At 34.8% G+C, this 24,284-nt stretch overlaps 2 protein-coding genes across 4 annotated transcripts; one reads left to right on the top strand and one right to left on the bottom strand.

The window, feature by feature from the left end:
- Positions 1-847: 847 nt before the first annotated feature.
- Positions 848-7,259, top strand: LOC147407650 (O-fucosyltransferase 16-like). The gene is made up of 9 exons (XM_086436300.1): positions 848-1,192; positions 1,306-1,365; positions 1,455-1,545; positions 1,911-1,987; positions 3,201-3,289; positions 3,455-3,638; positions 5,627-5,808; positions 6,030-6,132; positions 6,226-7,259. Exons 1-9 carry the CDS (start codon positions 947-949, stop codon positions 7,024-7,026), a joined length of 1,833 nt encoding a protein of 610 aa, XP_086292426.1. The 5' UTR covers positions 848-946; the 3' UTR covers positions 7,027-7,259.
- A 1,086-nt stretch (positions 7,260-8,345) lies between these two features.
- LOC147407649 (protein EARLY STARVATION 1, chloroplastic-like) lies at positions 8,346-16,912 on the bottom strand. Of its 3 annotated transcripts, none has more exons than XM_086436301.1 (11): positions 16,491-16,910; positions 15,120-15,211; positions 14,662-14,855; positions 14,003-14,042; positions 13,787-13,868; positions 13,419-13,496; positions 13,173-13,298; positions 11,074-11,195; positions 9,115-9,154; positions 8,819-8,893; positions 8,346-8,653 (listed from the first exon to the last, which is right to left on the bottom strand). In XM_086436301.1, exons 1-11 carry the CDS (start codon positions 16,802-16,804, stop codon positions 8,482-8,484), a joined length of 1,335 nt encoding a protein of 444 aa, XP_086292427.1. In that variant the 5' UTR covers positions 16,805-16,910; the 3' UTR covers positions 8,346-8,481. The 3 variants fall into 3 exon arrangements, with proteins under 3 accessions (XP_086292427.1, XP_086292429.1, XP_086292428.1); XM_086436303.1 differs by having other exon boundaries at positions 8,512-8,653; positions 8,819-8,888; positions 16,491-16,911; XM_086436302.1 differs by lacking the exons at positions 8,346-8,653; positions 8,819-8,893; positions 9,115-9,154 and adding an exon at positions 9,333-9,945 and having other exon boundaries at positions 16,491-16,912.
- Between the last annotated feature and the right edge of the window lie 7,372 nt (positions 16,913-24,284).

Genomic DNA, 24,284 nt, shown 5'->3' with positions numbered 1-24,284 from the left:
GTTGTGAAAAAATAGCTCTAAGTAAATGACATATAATAAGTAAAAGTTGAGGCACCAATAGATACTTTTATTATTAAAAAAATAAAGGGGAGGGGGGAATTGATACATTATTCTTTCTAATTCCCAAAACATGCATTCGTCATTTTGATAATCTATAAACCCTTGAATTTATCACTCTTAGTGTCTACAAATTCGTAGATATATCAATAAATTCACTCAAAATTCATCATTTTTATAATTTAAAATCTCACGAGTTTATCACTTTTAGTACCTATGAATTCATAGATATACCAACAAATTCACTCGAAATTCATCACTTTTATTACCTATGAATTCGTGAGTTTGTCACTCTATGCGAATTTGTAGATATACTAACAAATTAACTCAAAAATCTGTTTTGTGAATTAAGTTGAGTATGTTTTGGGCATTGTTTCAAAACTTATCCGAGATTGAGACATATCGTCCAAGTTATTTCTATATCAGGCATGAATGAGACTGAAGCACAAATTAATTTTTAGAACGAAATTTAATATCTCACGTTCATTTTTTAAATTTTTGGACAAGATATCTCAAATGTATTGAAAAACTCATCTGAGACGATTCGATATCTAGTATAGATGAGACGAGATGTGAAATTGAATTTTAAAACACCATGATTTTTGGGGGAAAATCCTAAAAAGGAAGAGAGAGTTTCTATTGCCACACCAACTCTTACTTAGAGAAAACCAAGATGTGTGCTGATTCCTTAATGGTGTCATATGTCCTGGTGTATTATTTGTGGTTGATGTGGCAAAGGAATCTCTCTTGACATAATAAAGTGATAAAACGCGGCAGAAGTACTCACGTGCGATACAGGAGGTGGGTAAGAAGAAATCACGATTTAGGGACGGCTCATACGAGGCAGTTTATAGTGGTGTAGTTTCGGTTTTTGTGAGCCGAAGTGTGTATGGGATCATTATCGTCCTCGACGTTCATCTGCAGAGGGACAGACAAGAGATGCTGGAGTAGTGGGCTGTCACGGTTTCTTCTCCCTTTAGAGCTCCACCGCAGCATGGGTTTCCAGAGGCGGCGCCACCAAAATCAGCTCCGCTGTTTGATTCTTGTGTTCACCTTTCTTCTTCTTGTCTTCGCTCTCCTCTGTTTCTTCGCTCTGCCACTTGTCGAAAACGACCACCTCCGCCGCCATAACTCTGTATTTCTCATCACTCTCTTTCATCAACCTTGCAAATTATCGTTGTTCAAATTTCAATCGTCTCTGTAATTAACTCCTTAATCTTTAATCTCTGTTTGATTATAATTATTTAGTTGAACAATGTCGTTGAAGCTCGATCGAACAAGATCGAAGGCGAAGTGTTTCGTGTTCCGGTAAGGTTTAGATGCGGTTCTTGTCTCCTTTGTTTGAGTTCTGACTTTTTCTATTCGATTGGATTTGATTTCTTGTTTTTGAATTTTAGATCGGTGGAGGAAGTTCAGGTCATGATCTTTGGGGTTCAAGATTATCGAAATTCTATTACGGATGTAGTACTGCCAGCAACAAGTTTGCTAGTGCGTATCTTTTTCTCGATTATTTCTTTTGATGGATTGCAGATTCATGATTCGATGTGCTGAAACTTTCAATTTGAATGTAGATTTTGGAGCTATTTGAATTCTTTTTTTGGTTTGGCTTGTCTTTTAGATATGGATTATCATTATTGTTCGTTTGGATTGAAATGTGTCTGAACGTGATTTGAATGTGGTTATAGTGGTGCTATTTAGGGGTTTTAATCTGTTTTAAAAAAGGACATATTTCATTCATCTCGTTGGTTCATTGTTTTATAATTTGGCAATACTTTCATGTTTGATTTTCGTAAAACATTTCACATTCTGGAATTATGTTTCTGTATGTCTAAATTGCGATGTTTATGGTTCAGCGGCTGAAGTTAACACACGTTCCAATAGATACTTGATGATTGCAACCAGTGGAGGCCTAAATCAGCAAAGAACAGGGGTAACATTCTTGAAACTTCATTGTCTTCATTATCTTCATCTAATTAGGAGATAATTACGTTTCTTAATAGTTTGTTAGCCTTAAATTCTAATATGTTAATCAGAGACCTAAAAAGAAAACGGAGAAGTGGATATGAGAAAATTATCAGATGTGCAAATAAAATATGATAAAATGTTGTCAAGTAATGGCACAAGATTAGGGCAAGTCAATAGGAGAGGTAACTAAAGTTTTTATTTATTAATTTATTAATTATTATTATTATTTAATATATGAAAACATAGGCCCTTTCACTTGGGAATTTTAGATTTTGCAATTGGGGGTCTGTAGTAAGCTATACTTATGAGTTGACATGATAGCTAACAACATGAGAAATAATATGTTATATTTGGGCCAATTTGCAAACTCAGGTAACCATCAGTCAACTTTAGATTTGAGTCTCCTATTACAGTTTGTGCCTTGTCTCTGCTCCTCTTAACGCACAATTATAGAAAGGCAGAAGTTGCCTGGTACTACAGAGTCAGAGTACAACATGGAGACAACATTTACAATTAAAAAAAAAATGAAGTGTCCGGGTAGCGCAGAGAAAATGGATTTTTCATGGAAGATTACTATCTTAGGGATTTTCAAGAAGTCAAGTGTTCATCTGCTACTGTTTGAGGAGGGCTTATTTATCTAAAAGATTGCTTTATGTCATAGAAAATTTAAAAGGCATTTAAGAAATGAGTTTTGCTTAGATTTTTTATTTATTTTTGTCCTTCCTCAGTTTTTCCTTTTTTGTGTGTAAACTAGAGTCTCATGATTACAGTACTGAATGTGACCATGTAGGAAATTTTATAATGCTTGGAGTGTCTTAAATCTCTCGAATTGGGTATAAGTCTCTCGCCTTGTTGAGAAAGGATATCTAGCATGAAGTTTCTTTTGTGTTTGAAAACTATTAGATGTATGGATTTTTTGTAGTGCAATGGCCACTAAATGAGGGTAAGTTGCTTATTCTATTCATGGAAATATGATTCTTCGGGTTAACAACTCACTGCAATTCTGGAGTTGCAGATATAATAACATCCCTGAACCACGTGTCCCCCATAGTTATTGGACATTATTAGTAACCATGATGAATATCTTATGAAGTACTCCGTGGTTGCAGAGTATTTTGATCGAGTTCACAAATTTCTATGAGATTGCTGATGAACTTATTATCCTATGATATTTCCAGATAACAGATGCTGTTGTTGCAGCCCGCATTTTGAATGCTACTCTTGTTGTTCCAAAGCTGGACCAGAAATCTTTTTGGAAGGATGCTAGGTTTGTAATATTTTTGTCACATTTTGCAATTAGCAGATTGTTTTTGGATCGGATTGTTCTAGCGTACAGCGTGAAATATTTTCTGCATGTATTTTAATTCAATCTTAATTTATCAAAAAAATACAAGAAAAAGTGCATTGATTTGTGATTCGATGTCTTCTGCAGCAATTTTACTGAGATCTTCAATGTTGATTGGTTTGTATCATTTCTCTCAAAAGATGTTAAGATCATAAAACAGCTCCCTAAAAAGGGGGGGAAAGTTATGAATCCATATACCATGCGTGTTCCAAGGAAGTGCACTCCCAAATGCTATCAAAATCGTGTGTTACCTGTTCTTTTGAAGAAGCGTGTAAGTGCTCAATTTCCTAAAATGCTTGGATTCATTTTCTTCAAATAGTGTATGGGATTAGTTTCATCATTGACTATTGATTGTCTAATTCTGTGATTACCAACAGAGAAAATTTACTAATTTATGACATAGATTCTTTTGTTCAATGGCATTATATTTTGTAACGTCACTATTGTGGGTGAATTTCAATTTACTTTGCTTGCCATTAGGACCACGTGTCAGTTTTGCCTCAAGACATAGAATGCAAGTTTTGGCCCCCCAGATTCAGCTAGCTAGCCAAAATCTGGACTTGTGTGGGAGTATCTGAAACAAGGTTTGGGTCAAAAGAATTGAGTTCTCATTGAACTGAAGTTATATTCATGCATACCAACATAGGACAAATTTTCACTCCCAACATTGGCTTGCTAATGTTGGCTGCTGAATGGGACCCTACAAATATATGGCTAAGTACTAAAATATATATAATTAAAACACACACTTCAAGATGGAGAATTTAAAGGCGATGTTCTGAAAATTGGTACCATCTCCTTATCGCAATAGCGGTCAAATAAAACGGAATTTCTTATAAATTTTCAGGTTCCCATTTAGATAGTTTCTAAAATCATAAAACATGAATGGGATAATGATTTCCCATGCAGTACATTAATATTATGCTCAAATAGAAAGCAGTTACTACTTATCGGATTAAAAAGAAAAGCTTGTGTGCATCCATTTCCATCTACTACGGTTATGAAGGTTAAGGTTATCATACACACAATAAGTTAATAAATATTCAGATTCAAATGAAGTGGCACGTTCATCTCTTTCATAGTATAAAAAATGATAAATAAGTTTACAAGTGGTAGCACATCAAGCATCAGGAATTCTCCATGTCATCATTGTCATCCTAAAGGAAATTGATGTCACCTTTTTTTTTTCTCCTGGGATTTTGGAAAGAAGTGCATTCTCTTTTCGTAGTCATCAGGTTCTCCAAGACCTATAATAAGTAGATGTGAAAGAAAATACATTCATTAATCATGAGCATAAATCATTGAAATCTTGATATAAAAAAATAAAAAGTCAATTCTTGTGTATTAGAATGTGCTGCTCAGAATAACCATTTTGGTCTACAAGGGAGTCACTCATTCAATACATATGTAGCTGTCAACAGGGAGCGTCAGATCCTCCTTTTTGAGCTTCATAAATACTAAGATATTTGATATTTTTAACTAGTAGTAAGATCATATGATAGGAAAATAACAAATTATTATCACCTGAATTGAATATGAAAGCTTTTTGAAGGTCCAAGATAAATTTGGAAGAATTCAAATCGTTTAATGCAATCCATTGGACCAACCTACCTCAATGGTTTTATAAAAATTATAGCAATCACTTTTCATATGAACATTGTTTAAGATCCTCCAGTGAACTAAAAAACAAAATAAGAAAAGATCTTCCATGGCATGTCAAGCTCGATTGTAATTTATCTGGCTAGCCAGGGGCGGAACTAGTAAGGAGCTGGTGGGGGCAATTGCCCCCACAGAACTTTGAGACACCCCTATATTTTCAACTAATTACATGCCCCATTTGTCTCCACTCCCTCACCTCTCTCCCCATATGCCCCCACACCCTCATCTCCCTCCAATTTTTGCCCCCACACCCTCACCTCCCTCCAATCGTATTTTCCAGCACAAATAATTTTCCCATCATTCAAGTTCTTCAACTATACAACTAACCATAGTTTGCCCCCACTACAAGAAAATCCGGGCTCGGCCCCTGTGGCTAGCCTTGCAATTTATTTTATTGGGGTAGGATTGTGATGTTGTTTGAGCTTATGTCTTATCCTCTTTTGCTTTTTTTTTTTTGTTGTTGGTTGTGTGTGTGTGTGGTTTGAATGTATTTATATCCTGATAGATGATTTGGGAAAAAATATTATTTTTTGTGTGGAAAATTGGAGGCCTCAGTCAAAATGTAATCTGACACTTGTGAACTTCCTTTCCATGACACAGGCTGTGCAACTCACCAAGTTCGATTATAGGCTTGCAAATAAGTTGGATAAGGATTTGCAGAAGCTGAGATGTAGAGTTAATTACCATGCTTTGAAATTCACTGAACCTATACTTGAAATGGGTAAAAAGTTGATCCTGAGGATGAGGATGAGAAGTAAACATTTCATTGCCCTGCACCTGAGGTAGAGTTCATCTTTTGTCAATATTGGGTCTTGGTTATAAATGTATCTAGATTTACCAACTGTACAGAAGTTGCCTTTCAACTGAAAGGTCCAGATTAGGGTTACCATTTTATAGTGGCCTTGGGGATAGCTGTCACATCTTTTCCATCTAGGAAATTGTCTAAAGATATAGGATAGGATGACTATAATTTCTTGATGCAATCAGATGTTTCCTATGTCAGGTTTGAACCTGACATGCTTGCATTCTCTGGATGCTATTATGGAGGAGGAGAGAAGGAGAGGAGGGAACTAGGTGCAATACGCAAGAGGTGGAAAACTTTACATGTAAGGCTCCGAAGTTTGAATGTTTCTTTGGTCAAACTGAATGCAACCTTTACGTGTAAGGCTCCAAAGTTTGAATGTTTTTTTTTTGTGCAGACTAGTAACCCAGACAAAGAACGGAGGCATGGAAAATGTCCACTCACTCCAGAGGAGGTTGGTCTTATGCTGAGAGCACTAGGATTTGGCAGCGAAGTTTACATTTATGTGGCATCTGGTGAAGTATATGGAGGAGAAGAAACATTAGCACCCCTCAAAGCACTGTTTCCTAATTTTCATTCAAAAGAGACTATAGCCAGCAAGGAGGAATTGGCACCATTCTCCTCATTTTCTTCTCGCATGGCTGCGCTTGATTTCATCGTTTGCGATGAGAGTGACGTGTTTGTGACAAACAACAATGGAAATATGGCTAGAATGTTAGCTGGTCGAAGGAGATACTTTGGACACAAGCGCACAATTCGTCCAAATGCTAAGAAGTTGTATTCTTTGTTTCTGAACCGAGCTATCATGTCCTGGGAAGCTTTTGCCTCTAGGGTTCGTAGTCATCAAAGAGGCTTCATGGGAGAACCAAATGAAGTAAGACCAGGCAGGGGTGAGTTTCACGAGAACCCTTCGACCTGCATCTGTGAAGATTCTGAGGCCAAGGCAAAGGCAGATTCGAGCTTCAAAAGCCGGACTAAGGGCAGTCCTAAATATGGGAAGGGCAATAATGCAAGCAATGATATTGATGAGCCAATTGACGATCAGTCTGTTGATGATGAGCCAGACTGGCCTGATACTGATTATGGGGAGAATCAGAATGACCCTCAAGAGAGAGAATTTTCGAATATAACAGATTCGGATTATAATCTACTAAGATCTGAGGAACAACCCGAGTTGGAAGAGTTGCTTTCCGACTAAATGAAGCAGTCTTCCTGAAGAGATTTTTGTTGTTGTAGTTCAACCATTCTTTTCATCAAATTCTAGCCCTTTGTAGCCCCTTCTGTCAGTTCGCTTCTTTCAAGAACACATTTTGGCTAAAGCTGCAGAATTATCCTTTTGTACATAAAGACACAGCAATAGAGGTGAACAATGACCAATTTGCTAGGATCTTGATACAAAATTGAGGACCTTGAAGAAGAGCTGTTTCATCAGAGCTTTCATACACATGGAGAGATAATATTCACTTTAGTTTAGAAATTACTTCAAACTCATAGGAAGATTTTACCGTAAATCTGTGGAAAGGTGGTGACTGAGGTTTCTGGGCAAGGTGGAAAGGGGTATAGTGTAGTAGAGGAGGGGGCGTGGGATTTGTATTACAAGGCATTTCTAGAGAAAACATGAACGTTGAAATGCATATTTGATCGAGAATTTTTTGAAGTGGTCTAGTTATAGAACAGGGTACTGGTGGGGAGATCATTCAAGAAAGTTATTTTTCTTAACATTTCTCATTATGAAATTACATTTAGATTTCAATGATCTAACAATGGTCATTTAATTCATTTTCACCAGCAATGCTCCATCTCTTGTACATGCAATAGTGTACGTACCAAAATGAACCATTAAATGATCCAAAAAAGGCTCTTCGCATTGCATTATTTCCACCATTGGCTTGGCAAAAGAATGTGAAGGGCTATGTCGAAGAAACTGTTAAAAAGTACACTGTAACTCTCAAAGTGTACCTTATAATTTGTTTGGAGAATGTAATCTTTTTGATTTTGTAAGTTTATCATCATCAAAATCGAAGCCTTGTCCCAAAAACCTGATGTCAGCTGGCAATTTGAGGTATAAACTGAATGGAACATTGATGTTCTATATTTTATTTTCTCTAATTTATTTCATGATTTTACCGGGGGTATGTACATATATTGTAAATGGGAGGGCAGGCAATGTCTATATTATTATGCGACAGTGGCATCTTTAGTCCTCTGGGTTGCAAACGTAGGGTTCAAGCTTCTTTTCACGAAAATAAAACAAATGTACAAATCAAAAGGATTTTGATTGATTGAAGTTATAACAGTTAATGAAAACACTTTGAATTAACAGAAGAAGATATGATTTTGGCCAGGAGGAACATAGTCATGCTAAGCCCAGCCCAACCCAAAATATAGGACAAGGGCTTTGATTATACGAAAATGGAATACAAACAAAAATCAGAAATCACTCTCTGTCAAACCAAGTGCTACAATCAGATTGTAAATATTGTCTTTCGGATATCCAACTAATTGACTTGCATAATGTTAAGAATTGAAAGAATGAATAAATTTAAAAGCAATAGGTTCTACTTTACTATTACAAGGGTCCTTTATCATTAAAAATGGAGTACAATAAATATTGGAAGAAAAAACCTGAACATGAGAAACCAAAAAAAGCTCTTCATTGTGAAAAAGAGGGGGGAGGGTCTGGTGGTTCATCCGGTGGAGGTGGAAGAGGAGGTGACCCAAACCCAAGATTTGGGTAGACACCAGGAGGCCTTTCACGAGGCTGGATGGATAGCAACTGACTTGAATCACCCACAACATCCGCCCATCCGTAATGAGCTTCAGCCCTTCATCACAAATTTAAAGTTAATTCATTCAATAAAATATCTTTTGAACAAATATTTGAATCTATGCTCCATGTTTTTGCACAATGATTCTATGTTGTCATGTACGAACGTGGCATATGCAGATATAATCAATTTAAGTTGTTATTAAGAAAAATGGTATCTTACTCGTAATATGTTTCCTCATCAACAATGATATCCCAGCTTTCACCAGTTGTACTTTGACCATATTTGTGCACTTTCCTAATACACAGATCGGGAACATTAGTTTTAATACAGTATGAGAAAACAACTCAACTCAATTACAAAATACTCTCTGCCTGCATAACTGAGAATTGATTATGTAAGAACACAAATTACAATTTTGACTGAAATCCAAATCAATTGAAAATCTGAGTTAGAAAAATGCTCAATAGATAAGCTTAGTCTGCAAAACAACATTTTTATAGTTTAAAGTTGCATACCCATTTCCATAGTGCTCTTCTCCCCACGTCCTAGACCAACCTGGAGATGACATGAAATTATTTCTTAGTGATATCTAAAAACATTTGAATCATAAGCCAAAATGAAAAATATATGACCTACAAAGGGTGGTAAAGACAAAGTACTGATATCACATAATAATTATGATTATGCCTCCTGGGCAAAAAAGTAAGTCGACAATCATTTCAATTTGCTATGAATCTTGGGGATTTCATAAAATCAGCATGATAAAAAATTAAAAAAATTAAAATTAAAAAAAAAAGAATAAAGAACTAGCAATCCGGTCTCAATAATTGTTTCTGTATCCATTCTGATTACTTACCTTAATCCACATTCTTTTTCTTCTCTCTTTTTACATTTTACTATTGTTCTTTCAGGACCTTCAACTTGCACATTCCTTTTAATTGGTCTTTAATCGGTCTTCTTGCACAAATAAAGAAGAAAAATCTTAATGAAGAATTTTTTTTATTTGTAGTGGATCTTAAAACTTCATTATATGCCAAGGAATTGGAGGACCTCCATGCAGAAAATCAAAAGGAAATACATTTTGGAAATCTATTGCTGCGTATTACCGACCCTAGTAATTAGGATTACACAATAGACAATAATGATGATATTGCTGAATATGAAGCTCAGATATTCATTCACATTGACAATTGTTTTTGGATGTTTGATCTGTTTCAATCTTAAGCCAACTTGGCATTTGATTGTTCCTCAGCCCACACCCGATCCCCCGGGCATGAATTTGCACCAACCATCGGTAGGTTCGTTGACAAGCAGAGTCTCTTCCTCGGCATGCAGTGTCTTGGTCCCTGGAATCAAAGCAGCTTCTCGGGGTCGAATCTCTTGTATCAACCACTGCAGGCATCATGTTGAAACGCTCGGCCTTAACCACAGCACAGAACGAAGTGAACGCAGAATGCTGGTCTTTCTTTCTCCTTGGCCTTTTCCTGAGTTCCGTACATTAACCTTAGTTAGTCAATGAAAGCCGTAGGCCAGGGACCTAGGTGGGAATAGTGAAAGAGAACGGGGGGTGGGGGGGATTACTGAGAGTCCTTGGGGATCCGACATTAATCCTCTCATACCTACTAACTGGTGTACCTGAGATGCATTTCCTCTAGCTCCCGAAAAAGACATTATATGGACTGGATTAGAAGGGTCAGTCATCCGAAAATTAGGATTCATTTCTTGTCGCAAATATTCACTTGTAGCATACCATATCTCAATGGATTGGCGTAATTTTTCTACCGCATGTACATTCCCATAATGATGGTGCTTTTCCAAAATCAAACTTTGTTGTTCAGCATCTTGGACTAGCCATCCCTTAGAAGGTATTGTTAAAAGATCATCAATTCCTAATGATATCATGGGCGGGCTACCTCTCTCCTCTGGCTCCCAGACCTTTACTTCTTCAATCGCCCGTACTTTTTATTGATCCATTTGGATGTGACTTACCCCCCACCCCCACCCCCACCCCCACCACGCACGCAAACATAGAACTTGAGTTATAAAAAAAATCCATGAGAGCACCACATACCCATGTATGCCGAATCCGTATAAGAATATCCCCAGCTACATGCATGCATACAGGGGAAAAAAACACTTGCCTACATACTAGGTGGGAATAGACAAACACATTTTTCCTGATGAGACACATGCTCATGGGAACCACATGGAGATGAGTCAAGGGTATCTCCTCACCATGAAGATTATTCTCATATGAGATCAACCAATTCCGAAAATTCTAGTCTTGCCAAAAGAGGATTACCAGTTGAAAAAATATGGACCATCTATTTCAATAATGATAAAATAACAACATTAATTTCATGGGAAAACATTAAAAACTAATGGAATTTCTAGACTTTCTAAGAACCATGACAGAGAGACAAAATTCAAAGAATTAAAACTGATAACTTTAAAGATATAGGCTATAAACTTACGATCACCAGAGGATGATACATGCCATGTCTCCCCTTGACGCGAACCTATGCCAGCAAAGAACTTGTCTTCCCACTTGTCTCCCCATTTGGTTCCTAGTTCAGTCTCTGCCCATTTATCTGTCCTGAGAAAAGGAAAAAATGAAAGCTTTTATATTACTTCATTTTCCATCACATACAAATCCAAACCCAAAAGAGAAACCTCTACATCAAAAGGTTATGATTGTAGAACTATAATACATTTGTATGTGCAGCCTTTCAGCTTATCCACATATATGAACTGTTCCTAGGTCAGTAATGATTTATTGCTAGTCAGTAAACCATTTACTCATCCATTACCCTTTCACTAGAATAGTATGGATGGATTTTTCTCGGCATTTTTCATATGATGGAATGTTCTCGTCATTTTATGATTTTTTGAATGGGTGATATACGAAATCATATCTATGAGGGGTAAGTTGTTTTGGAATTTATTGCCGTCTGCAGTATGCAAGTCTTCTATGGAAAGAGATAAATAGGAGAATTTTGACAACTGGGAGCACTTGTAGTTTTGGTCTTCCATCTTGAGTGATTTTAGAGATGGCCTTGAGATGAATTTATTGTTTGGATGGGATCCTATGATGGGGACCTTGAAGTTTGTCTTCTTTGGTCATTTTTCTCTAGTGAATACCTCTGTCAATAGATGGTTTGGTCCACATTGTATTTTATCTTTCATTTTTATAGATAATTTGTCAATAGTTGGCTCACATTGTCAGTCTATCAAACACGTTTACTGCTATTGGGTTGCCAGTCAAGGGAGGCAAATGTTTTCACGTATCTTCTATCATACTGATTTGCATTATCACAAGGGGTGCTAGAAAATTCGGTTAAATATTTTAAATGAGCATATATTGGACACCATTGACGTTACATAATTGAGTGGCTGTAAATGCAGTGTCCACATCATATAGGTCATGTATGCTCATCGTATCTGGGTAACATTGGTAGAAAATAACACAACAAATATTACAAAATTTACACGAACTTATCAGTATAATGCTTGTTATATTTTACGTCGCACTAACAATTTTTTACATTTATCAGTTATCGTATTGTACATCACATTACTTAAATGATACACAATGTATCCTATCTTTTAGGGTGAGTTATAATTTAGGGTGGGTGAAGTGGACATACCTCTCCACGTTTTGGTGAATCTTTTAGATACCCCACGTTTTAAAACTGATGGCGTGCCCCGTGTTTTTGAACCGATGACATAAACATCCCATCCCTTTTTACCTGGGGTCTTCTCTGAGAGACTAACAGAAAACGACCTAAAAGACCTCATCTTAAGCCTCTAACAAAAACATTGATTTTTCTCCCCAATAACCATCATATTCAACCTCCAAAAAAATTTATCCTCATCTTCAACTTTAAGATTCTATGTCCAACCTTCAAATGTCAACACCAAGATAGGTTTTTTAGGGAAGTACAAGATGATGGATTTTTGGGTTTTTCTATGAGAGTTGAGACGAGGTTGAAGATGTTAAAAATAGTTTACCCTAAAGGTTGAAGAGCATGAAGATGACAGATTTTGGGGAGAAAAAGCTTGGGTGGAGGTTGAAGACGATTAGCATGTAGGTCATATTTTGTTAAATCTTCCAGAGAAGAACATGGTAAAGGGTGATATGTCATCAGTTTGAAAACACAGGGTATCTCAAATATTCACCAAAATGTGGAGGGTTGTGTCTAATCATCCATAACTAATGTAGTCAACTTACAAGGTATTCAAAGTATCTGTTTTTTGAAAGGCACAAAATATTCTAAATATGATAATTGTAATTTATTATATGTCGCTACATTTCCATTGAGCATGCCATGTCTATGTCTACACACCAGTATGCATAACTGCAGTGTGTTTGACACGGCAACCTAGTGCTGGGAATGTTGTTATTGTTATCTCTAACAAGTATTTTGTAGAAATAATGTTTATTTCCCTAGTCCATGTTTTTAAGTATGATGTCCAGTCCACCTTAGGATATTAATATGACTGAATCACTACATCAACTTAGCACAATGTACATTAATTAATAATCAGTAGGAGAAAGAAAATTTGAGAGAACCATTTCAGGACAGATCCTCTTCCATCATAGTGCTCGCCCCACTTCTCCCACCATGACTGTTCATTCAATCTACCGTACTTATGTGCCCCTTTTTCTGTCCAACCTTTAGCGTCATATTTTTCCCACCTGAAGGCAGAGTAAATGCACCATTAATATATTGTGTGTTATAAAATTTAAGCAAGAGGTGGTACTTAATGAGATTATGTGAATAAAGTATGAATAAGGTCCACTGAGATAATTCCTCACCATTTTTCATACCATCCAGCATTTTCAGTGCCTGATTTTGCTTGTTTCTCCGCACTCCGCTCTATCCTTGCCAGGTTACTGCAATTTTGAAAATGAGGCCACGATTGTAGGCCATGATAATCAATTGCACGCATCTCATGGAGATAAAAGATAGTTTTACTCATAAAGTAAATTAAGTGACTACATTTTTTGTCCGAACTATAAGGACATTCTAAAACCTAGTAGAAGAGGATAATTTAGTATGCTATTGATCAATTTAATTAGGAAAAGACACTTGAAAAAACACAGAATTCATCCAAGGTTAGTATATCAACAAAAAATTCTTCAGTCATAAAGTTGAAGTTAAGAGGTTCTCATATAGATTGCACCTCCATTCATCGTGATGAAGAACTTCTTGCCATGTTTCCCACCACGAATCCCCTTCAGCATTTTTTCCAGATTTCTCCACTCCTATGGAAATTCAATGTTAGTGAAAATTGATTAATGAAAATGAGCACTAAAAAATGGATTATAATGTTCAAAAGAAAAAATGCATTAAGTAAATAAAAGAAGAAAATGTGTAAATGAAAAGGTAAGCAATATACCTAGCTCCTTGTATCCAGTCCAATCACTCTTCTCCCACCACTGTCAAGGACGAAGAAAGCCAATTAAAGGCCTCGACCTGGGATGATACTTATTTGGGTTATGGAAGCAACACCCTAGTAAAGACTTATTGTTGTTTAATAATTTGGTAGAAACATTGATGTGTCTAGATGAAACCAAGAAACTTGTTTTAACTGCAAGGATCCAGGGTTGGACTCATAGCTGAGTAACGAACTAAAATGCAACTTTGAGGCCATGGGTTCATGTTCAGCTTACCCATTCATAAAAAAAATACTTTCAAGGATTCAAAATATGGTTGAGTGAATGAAAAATAACCTGAACCATTCATAAAGGTTCAGGTTATTTGTCATTCACTCAAATGATACAATTTGTGGAAATTTAAGCAGAATTGAATATTAGGCTTGACACATCCAGTTCACTATTGATAACATTCCTCAAGAACTAAGATCAAAGGAAAATACTTTCAGGGTTCTACCATACAATCCTGATTTGGGCGCAAGGTTCTTCACTATCCCAAAAACCTAATATACGATCAGCAGGATAACCATCAACAATATAAATCAAAGCATTGGATCAACAAATCCCAATCAGGCGGAAACATCAATAAGAAAGCAGAACTTAACAAGGCAATGATATATACCGTTTCTTTCCATTCTGAGGAACCGTCACGGCATTGACCACCCATCCTGGTCCAACGGAATCTGTAACCATTTTCACCAAGGTCCTCTCCACTTTCCTGGTACCAAGTACTACCATCTTCATTAGTGCCAGACTCACTGACAGTTTCATTTAACAAGTTGATCCCCCAATCCTTCTCATGTGCAATACCAGTGTCTACAGTGAAGGAATAAGAGAATTTACACTTATTAACATAAGCCATCAATCACATGCTCTATTTAGTGAAATTCTCACTTTCAGATGAAAAATAAGAAACAAGATCCAAATTGTAGTTAGATGTAGTTTCCACCAAAAGAAACATTCATTGATTCACCAGAACCAATGTTGCATGAAAGCAAAAAATGCAATAAAAGTAGTCACACTAAGCCATATTAGATATATAGTTAACAGCTACTAACATGGGTAACTATTGTCAATTACCTCTTTTAGGTGGAGTGTCGCGGGACTGTGAACCAGAATTTCTTGGAGTACACCGAGGATAGAACTTTTCTTGTTTGGAATCACGATGAGGTCTACAGGTAGTGACAAGTTGAAGCAACATAATATAGCATTTGAGATATAAACTTGAGTTAGTGAACTGGAACCATTCTTGGCACTATCGATAGAAGAAGTGGTTTCATCGAAAAGGCAAAGTGAATTATATTGTACATGGGTGATTAAAATACGAATTTATGAGTTTATCAATAATAGCGATTCAATGGCCTGATGTCCTACTCATGTGGGGATAAATTGGTAGACAACAAGCAAACCCATTTTTTGCTAAATATGGGTCTGTGGACATTATTCGGTTTAGAAACATATTAATTCTTCAGTGATAGTTGCTGCATAGAAGCAGCATCAATCTCTCATTATTTGTTAAAATAAGAATTATATTACAAATTTCCATTTTGTTAGCTTTGTCCATAAGGAATCTTTCATTAACAAAACCAACTCTTTATAGGTCATATCTTACATTAAATCGAAGAATGATCCAAATGAAGAGATATGATGCAATTTAACATAGCTTCAACGTGATTAAACAAGTAAAGTCTGCAAGACTAGGCTACCCCTTTTGTCAGCACCAGCCTAGGCCATGTTCAAGGCGAAGCTTTGACCACACTGACTAAAACAGATGTGCAGCCAATATCTTGCATCACATCCATGGTTTGAAGTTTCATATAGTTTTGGAATGTCTCTGCCAAGAACCATTGGTTTTGGCTGAAACTGGAACAAAACATTGAAAGTTTCAGGAATGTTTTGGTTTATCTTGGAATGTTTGGGTCGAGACAGTCGCAGATTTTTTCATAACTAAAACAATGCTTCGAGACGAAATTTTAAACCTTGATCACATACAAACATTTTCCTACCTTAACAAGAAACTATAAGCTTGAATTTTTTTTTTCCTAATTGCAATCTCTTCTATTCCAAATTCTGAAAGATTCAACTTCTTCTATTTGAGTTTTCAATTGCTACCTAATGAATGAGCATTCATACTAAAATAATTCAAATTATCACTGAAATTTAATTACTTTTTACAAACATATTCCTACCTTTACAAGAAACTATAAGCTTGATTATATATATATATATATATATAATTGCAAGCTCGTTTGTTTCCAATTATGAACGAGCATTCATAATTAGATAATTTTAATTATCACTAAAATTTAATTTCTTTTCACAAGTTCCTCCCATTCCATGTTAATTATTTGTCTTGGAAATTAAGCTAAATAATGGAAAAGAAACGATCTTTCCTCCATAACATTACAGTTAACTACTTAATGATCTTCAAATCTAAAGATCAGAAAGTACCGAGGCGAAGCAAAGGGAAACGCAGGTAAAGCTTGAAACCGAACTCGTCGAGGACTCTTGTTTAGATCGAACCGCCACTCTTTAACGCTCTTCTCACCACTCTTTCCTGAACCAGATTGTCTCCGAATTGGAGACACCGAGTCAGAACAACAGATGCAGAATCGACTCAATCGGTCTCTATTTCTATCACAATCTTTGCTACATCTTCGCCTCTTGTTCTGAAAATCGAATCCACGATACAGAGGTGAAGAAACATCAAATCTCTTGAGTTTCAGAGCAAATGCAGCGGTACATCCACTCGAACTCGCCGCCATTGTTTACAAAAATTCCATATAACACGAAACGAACCCTAGTATTTTTCACGAGTTGTTCTGCAAATCTTTGAAGTTTGAACTTCGAAGCTAAAGCGTGAGGTTCTTATAAGCGAAGAATTTTCAAATGGACTTGTTTCCTCTTATTCCCACCCACACCCACTCGAAGACGGGGGAGTGGGGCCTACTGTAGAGTTAAAGTTCGTGCATCTTTGATGAAGTTGATGGTGATTGATTGGAGATCAACGATCACTGACAAGTCTGCCAATTAAATCATACACGTGACCTTAGCAGTGTGGAACCCACTTTCAGCGACAGACTCAAATGACCGAAATCAGCACCCCTTTATCGATCATGGTTCCGCCACGTGGAAAGTTGAAAGATTTTGTTTTCCTTGAAGTTGATTTAACTTAAGTAGTAGGTGGCATATGCTCACCTAGAAAAATTAGGATTTATGTAAAATTAATTTTTTTATATTTAATTTAAATTCATTTAATTTAATATTGTAATTTATAATTTGACATATTAATTAAGTGATTTTGATTTTGGAATCAAACACTTATCCCATTATATTATATAATATTAAAGATTAAAAGGGATATTTTTTATATTTCTCATTATAAATATTGAATATTTAAAAAATAACATTTTATAAGATATTTTTGCAACTTTATGTGTTTTGACCAAATGAGCACTACTAATCAATAAATTTAAACGTACATTGCAAAGATAAAAACCTCTTGTCAACAACCCTTTATTTCTGTTTCAATCATTGTAATAGTAATGATAAGTGAATTATTCATAGAAGTGGTGGCAATTTAATATGGCACTTATATGTTAAAGGCTACAAGCCATTTTTAACAGCATGAGTGGTAGGTGGCATATGCAAATGCGGGTGCTTGTTATAGAGATTTCTTTATATAATTTAAAATAAGGTATTTCAGAAACATCCCTATAAAATTGGTAATACTAGGTTTATCCCTTGACAAAATGTAAGATTATGTTTACCCCTTAGATCGTAAGTTAATATTGTATTTTTCTCGATGACTTAATGGTGAAATTTTGATCTAATCATTTAAAGAATATTAAAAAAAAAAAAATCACCGTTAAATCATCAAGAAAACATAATGTTGACTTACAATTAAAGAAAGTAAGCTTAATCTTATCTTCTAAAGAGGATAAACCTAATATCTTCAATTTTACAGGGGATTCTTTCAAAAATACTCTTTAAAATATTAATTAAAGTGATTTTCAAAATAATATAATAAAGTGGTATTATGTCATTTTAAAAAATTCAATTATAAGGATTATATGTCATTTTAGATAATCAACTGGTGTGTTTATAAGGATTGTGGCATTGTCCATTGTAATTTAATTGATGTGTGTTTTTTTTTTTTTTTTTTGGCAAAATGAACTTGAAAATTTTAAATATAAAATTGGGGAGATATTTTAGAATACAAATTTTGGTGTCGGACAACTTCTACTTTATATCTCATTAATATTATCTTTGGACTACAACATCACACCACTCAGTCTCGACAATGCAAGAGAAGCCATCGAGAAATTATTGAACATTGTATAGTGTTTTGACAAGATAATTTTACCAGCACAAGGGCAAGAGAAGCCTTCCAATCAAGACCATCAAAACCACCTACCAAACTTTCCCAATCATAATCCAACAATCGAAATAAAATGATCAAAAGATGAATAAAAAAATTTTGATTGGATGGCTAAAATATTTCAATTGAAGTAATTAAACATAACTCTAAGAATCCGACATCAGTGAAGAACCATAAGTTAGGCTTAGTTAGGGGCTTTGGGAGAAAGGAGGTTTTATTCTGGCGCACCTAGGCATTGCGCACATTAAAAGAAATAAGAATTATTAGCAAAATTTTAACTCATGTGGTGAAGATCCCTATTAGTCTATTATTAATGTGCCACGTTGTACAATATGTGAAACGACATCAATTTTAATATTAATAAAGCATTTTCTTTTAAAAATGGTTAGCTTCCAACTACCACAGCCATTGTTTGTTTCAAAACACAATCATTTTAATTAATTAATAGTAGAAAATTTGTTTGATAGTCTTTTTTGTTAGATGCCCACTAACTTTTTGCAAGGTGATTTAATAATTTAGTTAATAAACATTTTTATTTATATTTCCTCACTCGACGACATGAAAAAAAATTAAATATCATTTTATTATATATAAATTTAAACGTCCACCATCATCTCTCTTGACTCATGCGAGATCCCAAATACTAATGGGAAACAAAGATCACTGTTTATTATTTGAAAAGGTATTTTAGAAACACCCCTTCTGTAAGTTGGTGATATTAGGTTTACCCCTCTAACTGTAAGTCAATTTTATGTTTTCTAGAAGAAGGTAAAATTTTGATTTTTTTTTTCAAAATGTGCTTTAAATACTTAAATTATTAAATCAAAATTTGGAAAAAAAAAATAATAAAAAAATTCACTGTTGCAAAGGAGAAGAGGGGTAAACCTAATCTTGATAACAAAATTTACAAGTATAGAAAAATTTGACATTGGCTGCAAAAATTAAAAATGCAATACTACTTGAGGGACACCATATAAAAAATTCTAAACAAGTATGATCCAGATGGGATCGACATCGTTTTTTCAGCTTGAAAGAATGGCTAACAGTTATAGAAAAAGGGTGTACAAATATAAAATAAAGATAGCACATTCCAAATTTGTACGCCATTCTACAATTATGATCAATTGTTGCCTCCCTTGTTTAAATACAAAATCACCAATCTTGGAAGAGATTACATTGAGAAATTTGAGGCTTTTTTTTTTTCTTTTTTTCCCTTAAATCCGAATTCTGACCCCTGTTATATAGAATTTTTTTGGCAAAGTTACTCTTGAAGACACTACCCATTTCCACTTGTATCATTATGATATATTTGTAAAGATAGGTGGGTGTACTAAGTCTTAAAATGACGTTATTCCTAACGAGTGATCTATCAAGCAACTGTGGATTCACTCTTCAATTAATTTAGAGGAACAAATTCACTGTTTGATTCATTTTCAAGCTTCAAATTCACTATTTATTTTTTCTATGTAACCAAATGAATTCGTCGCTAGTTTTGTTTCTAACAATGAATTTGTGTATTGAAGTTGTACAATTTCATTGTTTATTTTATAAGTCCTGCTGGAGTGACATCAAGATTGGACCTCATATCACACATCTTTACGTGAAAGTGTATGATAATCATAGATATTTTTTCACTCCTATCTAAAGGAAAATCATCTATTACTCTCATACACTTTCAAGTCACGGTGTGCGATGTGAGATCCAATCTTGAGGTCACTTCAATCTCAATTTTATTTTATTTTCACTTTTGAGTAACAACTACACTGCTTTGTAATAAAAAATAATAATAATGATTGTCAGAGTTTTGCTTTTGTGAACAATATAGAAAATGAAAGTAATTTAGGAAAAAAAGTATAGAAGAAAAGGCTCACCATTTTATATGCCGTTGGAGTTCAAAGAGATGAAAGCGATCAAGTAAACTTAATTACATATACTGGAAGCGTAGTTTTGGATGCCATGGTTCATATTTTGATTTTCTAAAATTAGAGATTAATTATTTGAAAAAAAAAAAAAAAATTACTTACTAGCAAGAAACACTACATTAGGATTATTAAGTAATTTTCGTTTAAATGATATTATATAACCTTTTCAGCAACCTTATTTGGAAAAATGATGTGATCCAAATTATGTTTTAAGTGGTGAAAAGAGTGAAAGACCATTACGAATCTCTATGAATTACAACTCTCAGCCTTCCCCCATATACCCAAATTCAGCCAAGATGAAACTCCCACATTAAAAAATATTAATAATAATTAATAATTAATAATTTTAATTTCCACCTCTTCAAACTTTACTTCACCCTCTGTTGATCACTAATCTTTGCTTGTCTAGCAAAAGTTAAAAAAAAAAAAAAAAAATTCCAAACTTGTATTGACAATCAAGTATTAGATTTCATTTGTGGAGTTGTTGAGCAATCAAATGTTAGATTTCATTTATGGAATTGTTGTCAAACTCACAAACACTCCGATTTGAATTCATACTCCTCGAAACGTCACCTAACACATCGCTTTCCAATATGAGAGGAGAGTTCTGTCTCAACTCGAGACATGCGTCCCCACCTCATTATGAGAAGTGAAATCCAACAATTTTGTTGCTCAATCGTCAAAACAATCATAAATAGACTATATTTACTTCTTTATCTCAGTTCCCATTTTCCTCTCCCTCGTCCAATTGTCATGTTATTGAATTAAATCATCAGTGCAGGCATCAAATTTTTATGCTAACTTTTTTTTGTACCGTATTAATTATTTAGGATTGTCCATTCTTTCATTTATATATATTTTGTTATAAATGGAGTAGTTGTTCGGCAACAAATTTTATTTTCAAAAAATACCCTTGTATTATATTTTAACTTAATATATGATTATTAGGGTCTTTTTCATCCCAACAAATAAAATAACAAATGCATAGGTTAGTTAATTTTTAAAAATTATATAACATCCTTTTATTATGTTATCTTTGTTATTATGGCGAGATAAAAGTGTAAATATTAAAAAAAATAAATAATTAATTAATTAGTTACTGTTTTGAAACACTTAAACATTTGGGTGGGGGACTTTGCCTTCGAATCCTTGGGAAGGGGGCATTGCCACTTGTACCACGACAACTCACCGTACCACCAATAGAATACAAGACATTTACAGTACAACAAATTTAAAAATCTCTTAAAAACATTAAAATTGATTGTATTTTTACTCCAAGTATGATCTCTAAACATGAAATCTGTATCAGTCAATATTAATCACTTTAATGGTGTTGGGAAGGAAAGACCACTTCTCAACTTAATCATATAATACTAATGCTACAATAACGTTGGTTGAGTTTGTTTTACGTAAAAAAGTTTGAGTATCATCAAATTCAATTGGGTGTATTAGGATGAAATAATAAGAATCATATAATATTTGTTGGTTGAGTTTTTTTAACGTTAAAGAGGTCAAGTATCATCATATATATTCAATTGTGTGTGTAATAGGGCTCGTGAAAAATAAAAATTTTGAGACACTTGAGATGGTAGGTCCCGAATCCATTATGATACAAATGATAGCATACATCATAGTTCTGTACCTCTTTTTGTTCCCCACCTGAAATTAAATTCAGATCCTCGACAGGTAGCTTAAATATCAACAGTACTGATGTGGCAGAACAGTGAGAGACCACCACTAGTATGAGTCCACACCTTATCCACCCCTTGGTATGGCTCTTTTATCCTACATAGGTTTGACACTTTTTATGTACGTAGACTTGCCACATGTCGTCTTGAAAATGCTTGGTGACGTGGTGACCCATCTGATGATTGTACTTTTGGATAAGATGAGAAAATGCTGATTTTATGTGTCAAAATAGGGTGACAGAGAGAATATTTGTGGATTAGGATGTTGCCACGTGTCGTATTGAAACTTCTTGGTGACGTGGTGACCCATCTGATGACTGTACTTTTGGATAAGATGAGAAAATGCTGATTTTATGTGTCAAAATAGGGTGACAGGGAGAATTTGTGGATTAGGATGTTGCCACGTGTCGTATTGAAACTGCTTGGTGACGTGGTGACCCATCTGATGATTGTACTTTTGGATAAGATGAGAAAATGCTGATTTTATGTGTCAAAATAGGGTGACAGAGAGAATTTGTGGATTTGGATGTTGCCACGTGTGTTGAAAAAGTTCGAGGTGGTGGGGCCAGATATAATGTTTATTTTTCCTCCACAAACATAATTTGTTTTAGTGTGAGATTAGGAAACCCAAGTTGATCTGAACCATGAAATATGAAAATGTGGAAAGATTTGAGTCGAACATGAGGGAGGGAGGGAGGGAGGGAGAGATCTTTGGTGACTCATCAGTCCTGTCCATGCGTTTGGATAAGGAGAATGTCACTTCGTAACTCTGATAGCAGCAATTAACTGTGAAACAGGTCTATATACTTATTTGACGTTGTTCTTACAATTGTTGTGGACCAAAAACATATTGATCTGAACTGTATAAACATCGACTAATGAATGGCTAAGATGGACAGAGAGAGTAATACAGATTTCTTATCAGTTTCCCCTTTGTCTCCTTTGGGAATATCTTCCCATCTCATCTGTTAGCTGGGCACAAGTGTCAAACTCTGATGGTGTGCAGATGCGTCAATGGGCTTGATTTACAGGTTTAGTCACCGGGCTGTACCAAAATGAAGCCCAGACCACCACTTAGAATGGGCTTTGCATCAACGTTAAATATGAACAAGCTTAAGACTAATCCTAAACTAGAATTAGGGTTTATTACTTGGGTGGCCTGGCCTAAGCTCAACCCGATTGATGGGTGGGCTTGGGCCGAGTTATGTAGCACATGAGTTGAGCTAGGGTTAGAATAACTTGGGTTATTCTTAAGCTTATTTACATAATCTCCAAAATTTATCCCAATCGAATCCCCATGAAATAATTATCAAATCTGAACTTTGTCACTAAGTTCTTAGCACTGAAAAATGCTGAAAAAATAATATCCATTCCGGAGAGCATTGTTTATGTTAAAAATAATATCCATTGAAAATAAGGAAAATTACTTAATGAATCCTAATAAAGGGTTGTCTTTGTACATATCCCCAAATTTTTTCGGGGTGTCTTTGATAGTCCATTTTGTAAACTTTTTTTCTTTCTTAATACCTCTTACCCCCTTTCAATCGGTGAGATTGATGATTCAAATTGAAAAGATAAGCAATTTAAATCATTGAGGTCAACCTTTATTCCAATCTTAGATATCTATTTTTGAGATTGATGATTCAAATTGTAAAGATAAGCAATTTAAATCATTGAGGTCAACCTTTGTTCCAATCTTAGATATCTATTTTTCAAAACGGCCAATATCAACAATTGTAAGTCATTGATCTTGACGTTTGAAAATGAATCACGACTACTAATTATTCAAATTGTTGAGATTGACAATTTGAATATCTGATCTCGATGATTTGAGTTCGCCTTTTCATCGGGGTGAGGGGCCATTAAGAAATAAAGATTTTATGAACTGGGTTGTTAAGAAATCGCCCTTATAAAAATTACCAATCAACGATATCAACAAAATAAATAAATAAAATAATTAAACAGGTTTAGGAAAGTTTTTTTAATGCTGAAAACACTTCGAAACCCGAATTGTTTCATGGGCTTGAAACCCACGTGTTTCTATCCATAAAAGCTAAAAGGGTTAGAAATGTTTTTTTAAAAAGTAAATAATGATACATCATCGTCATCAAGAGTATTTTAACATTGAATAAAATGGGTTGAAACGATTGATTGTAGATGATATTCAATAGATTAAAAATAATTAACCATAGAGATTGAAGAGCTCGAAAATACACTAATTCTTGGAAGAAGAATTTGGAGTCGATGATACATG

The sequence above is a fragment of the Akebia trifoliata genome, chromosome 3 (genome assembly GCF_017979445.1).
Source record: "Akebia trifoliata isolate Shusen 1 chromosome 3, ASM1797944v1, whole genome shotgun sequence".
In the NCBI taxonomy this organism is placed as follows: Eukaryota; Viridiplantae; Streptophyta; class Magnoliopsida; order Ranunculales; family Lardizabalaceae; genus Akebia; species Akebia trifoliata.
The sequence above is the reverse complement of the archived record's forward strand: the minus strand, read 5'-3'. Positions and strand labels throughout refer to the sequence as shown.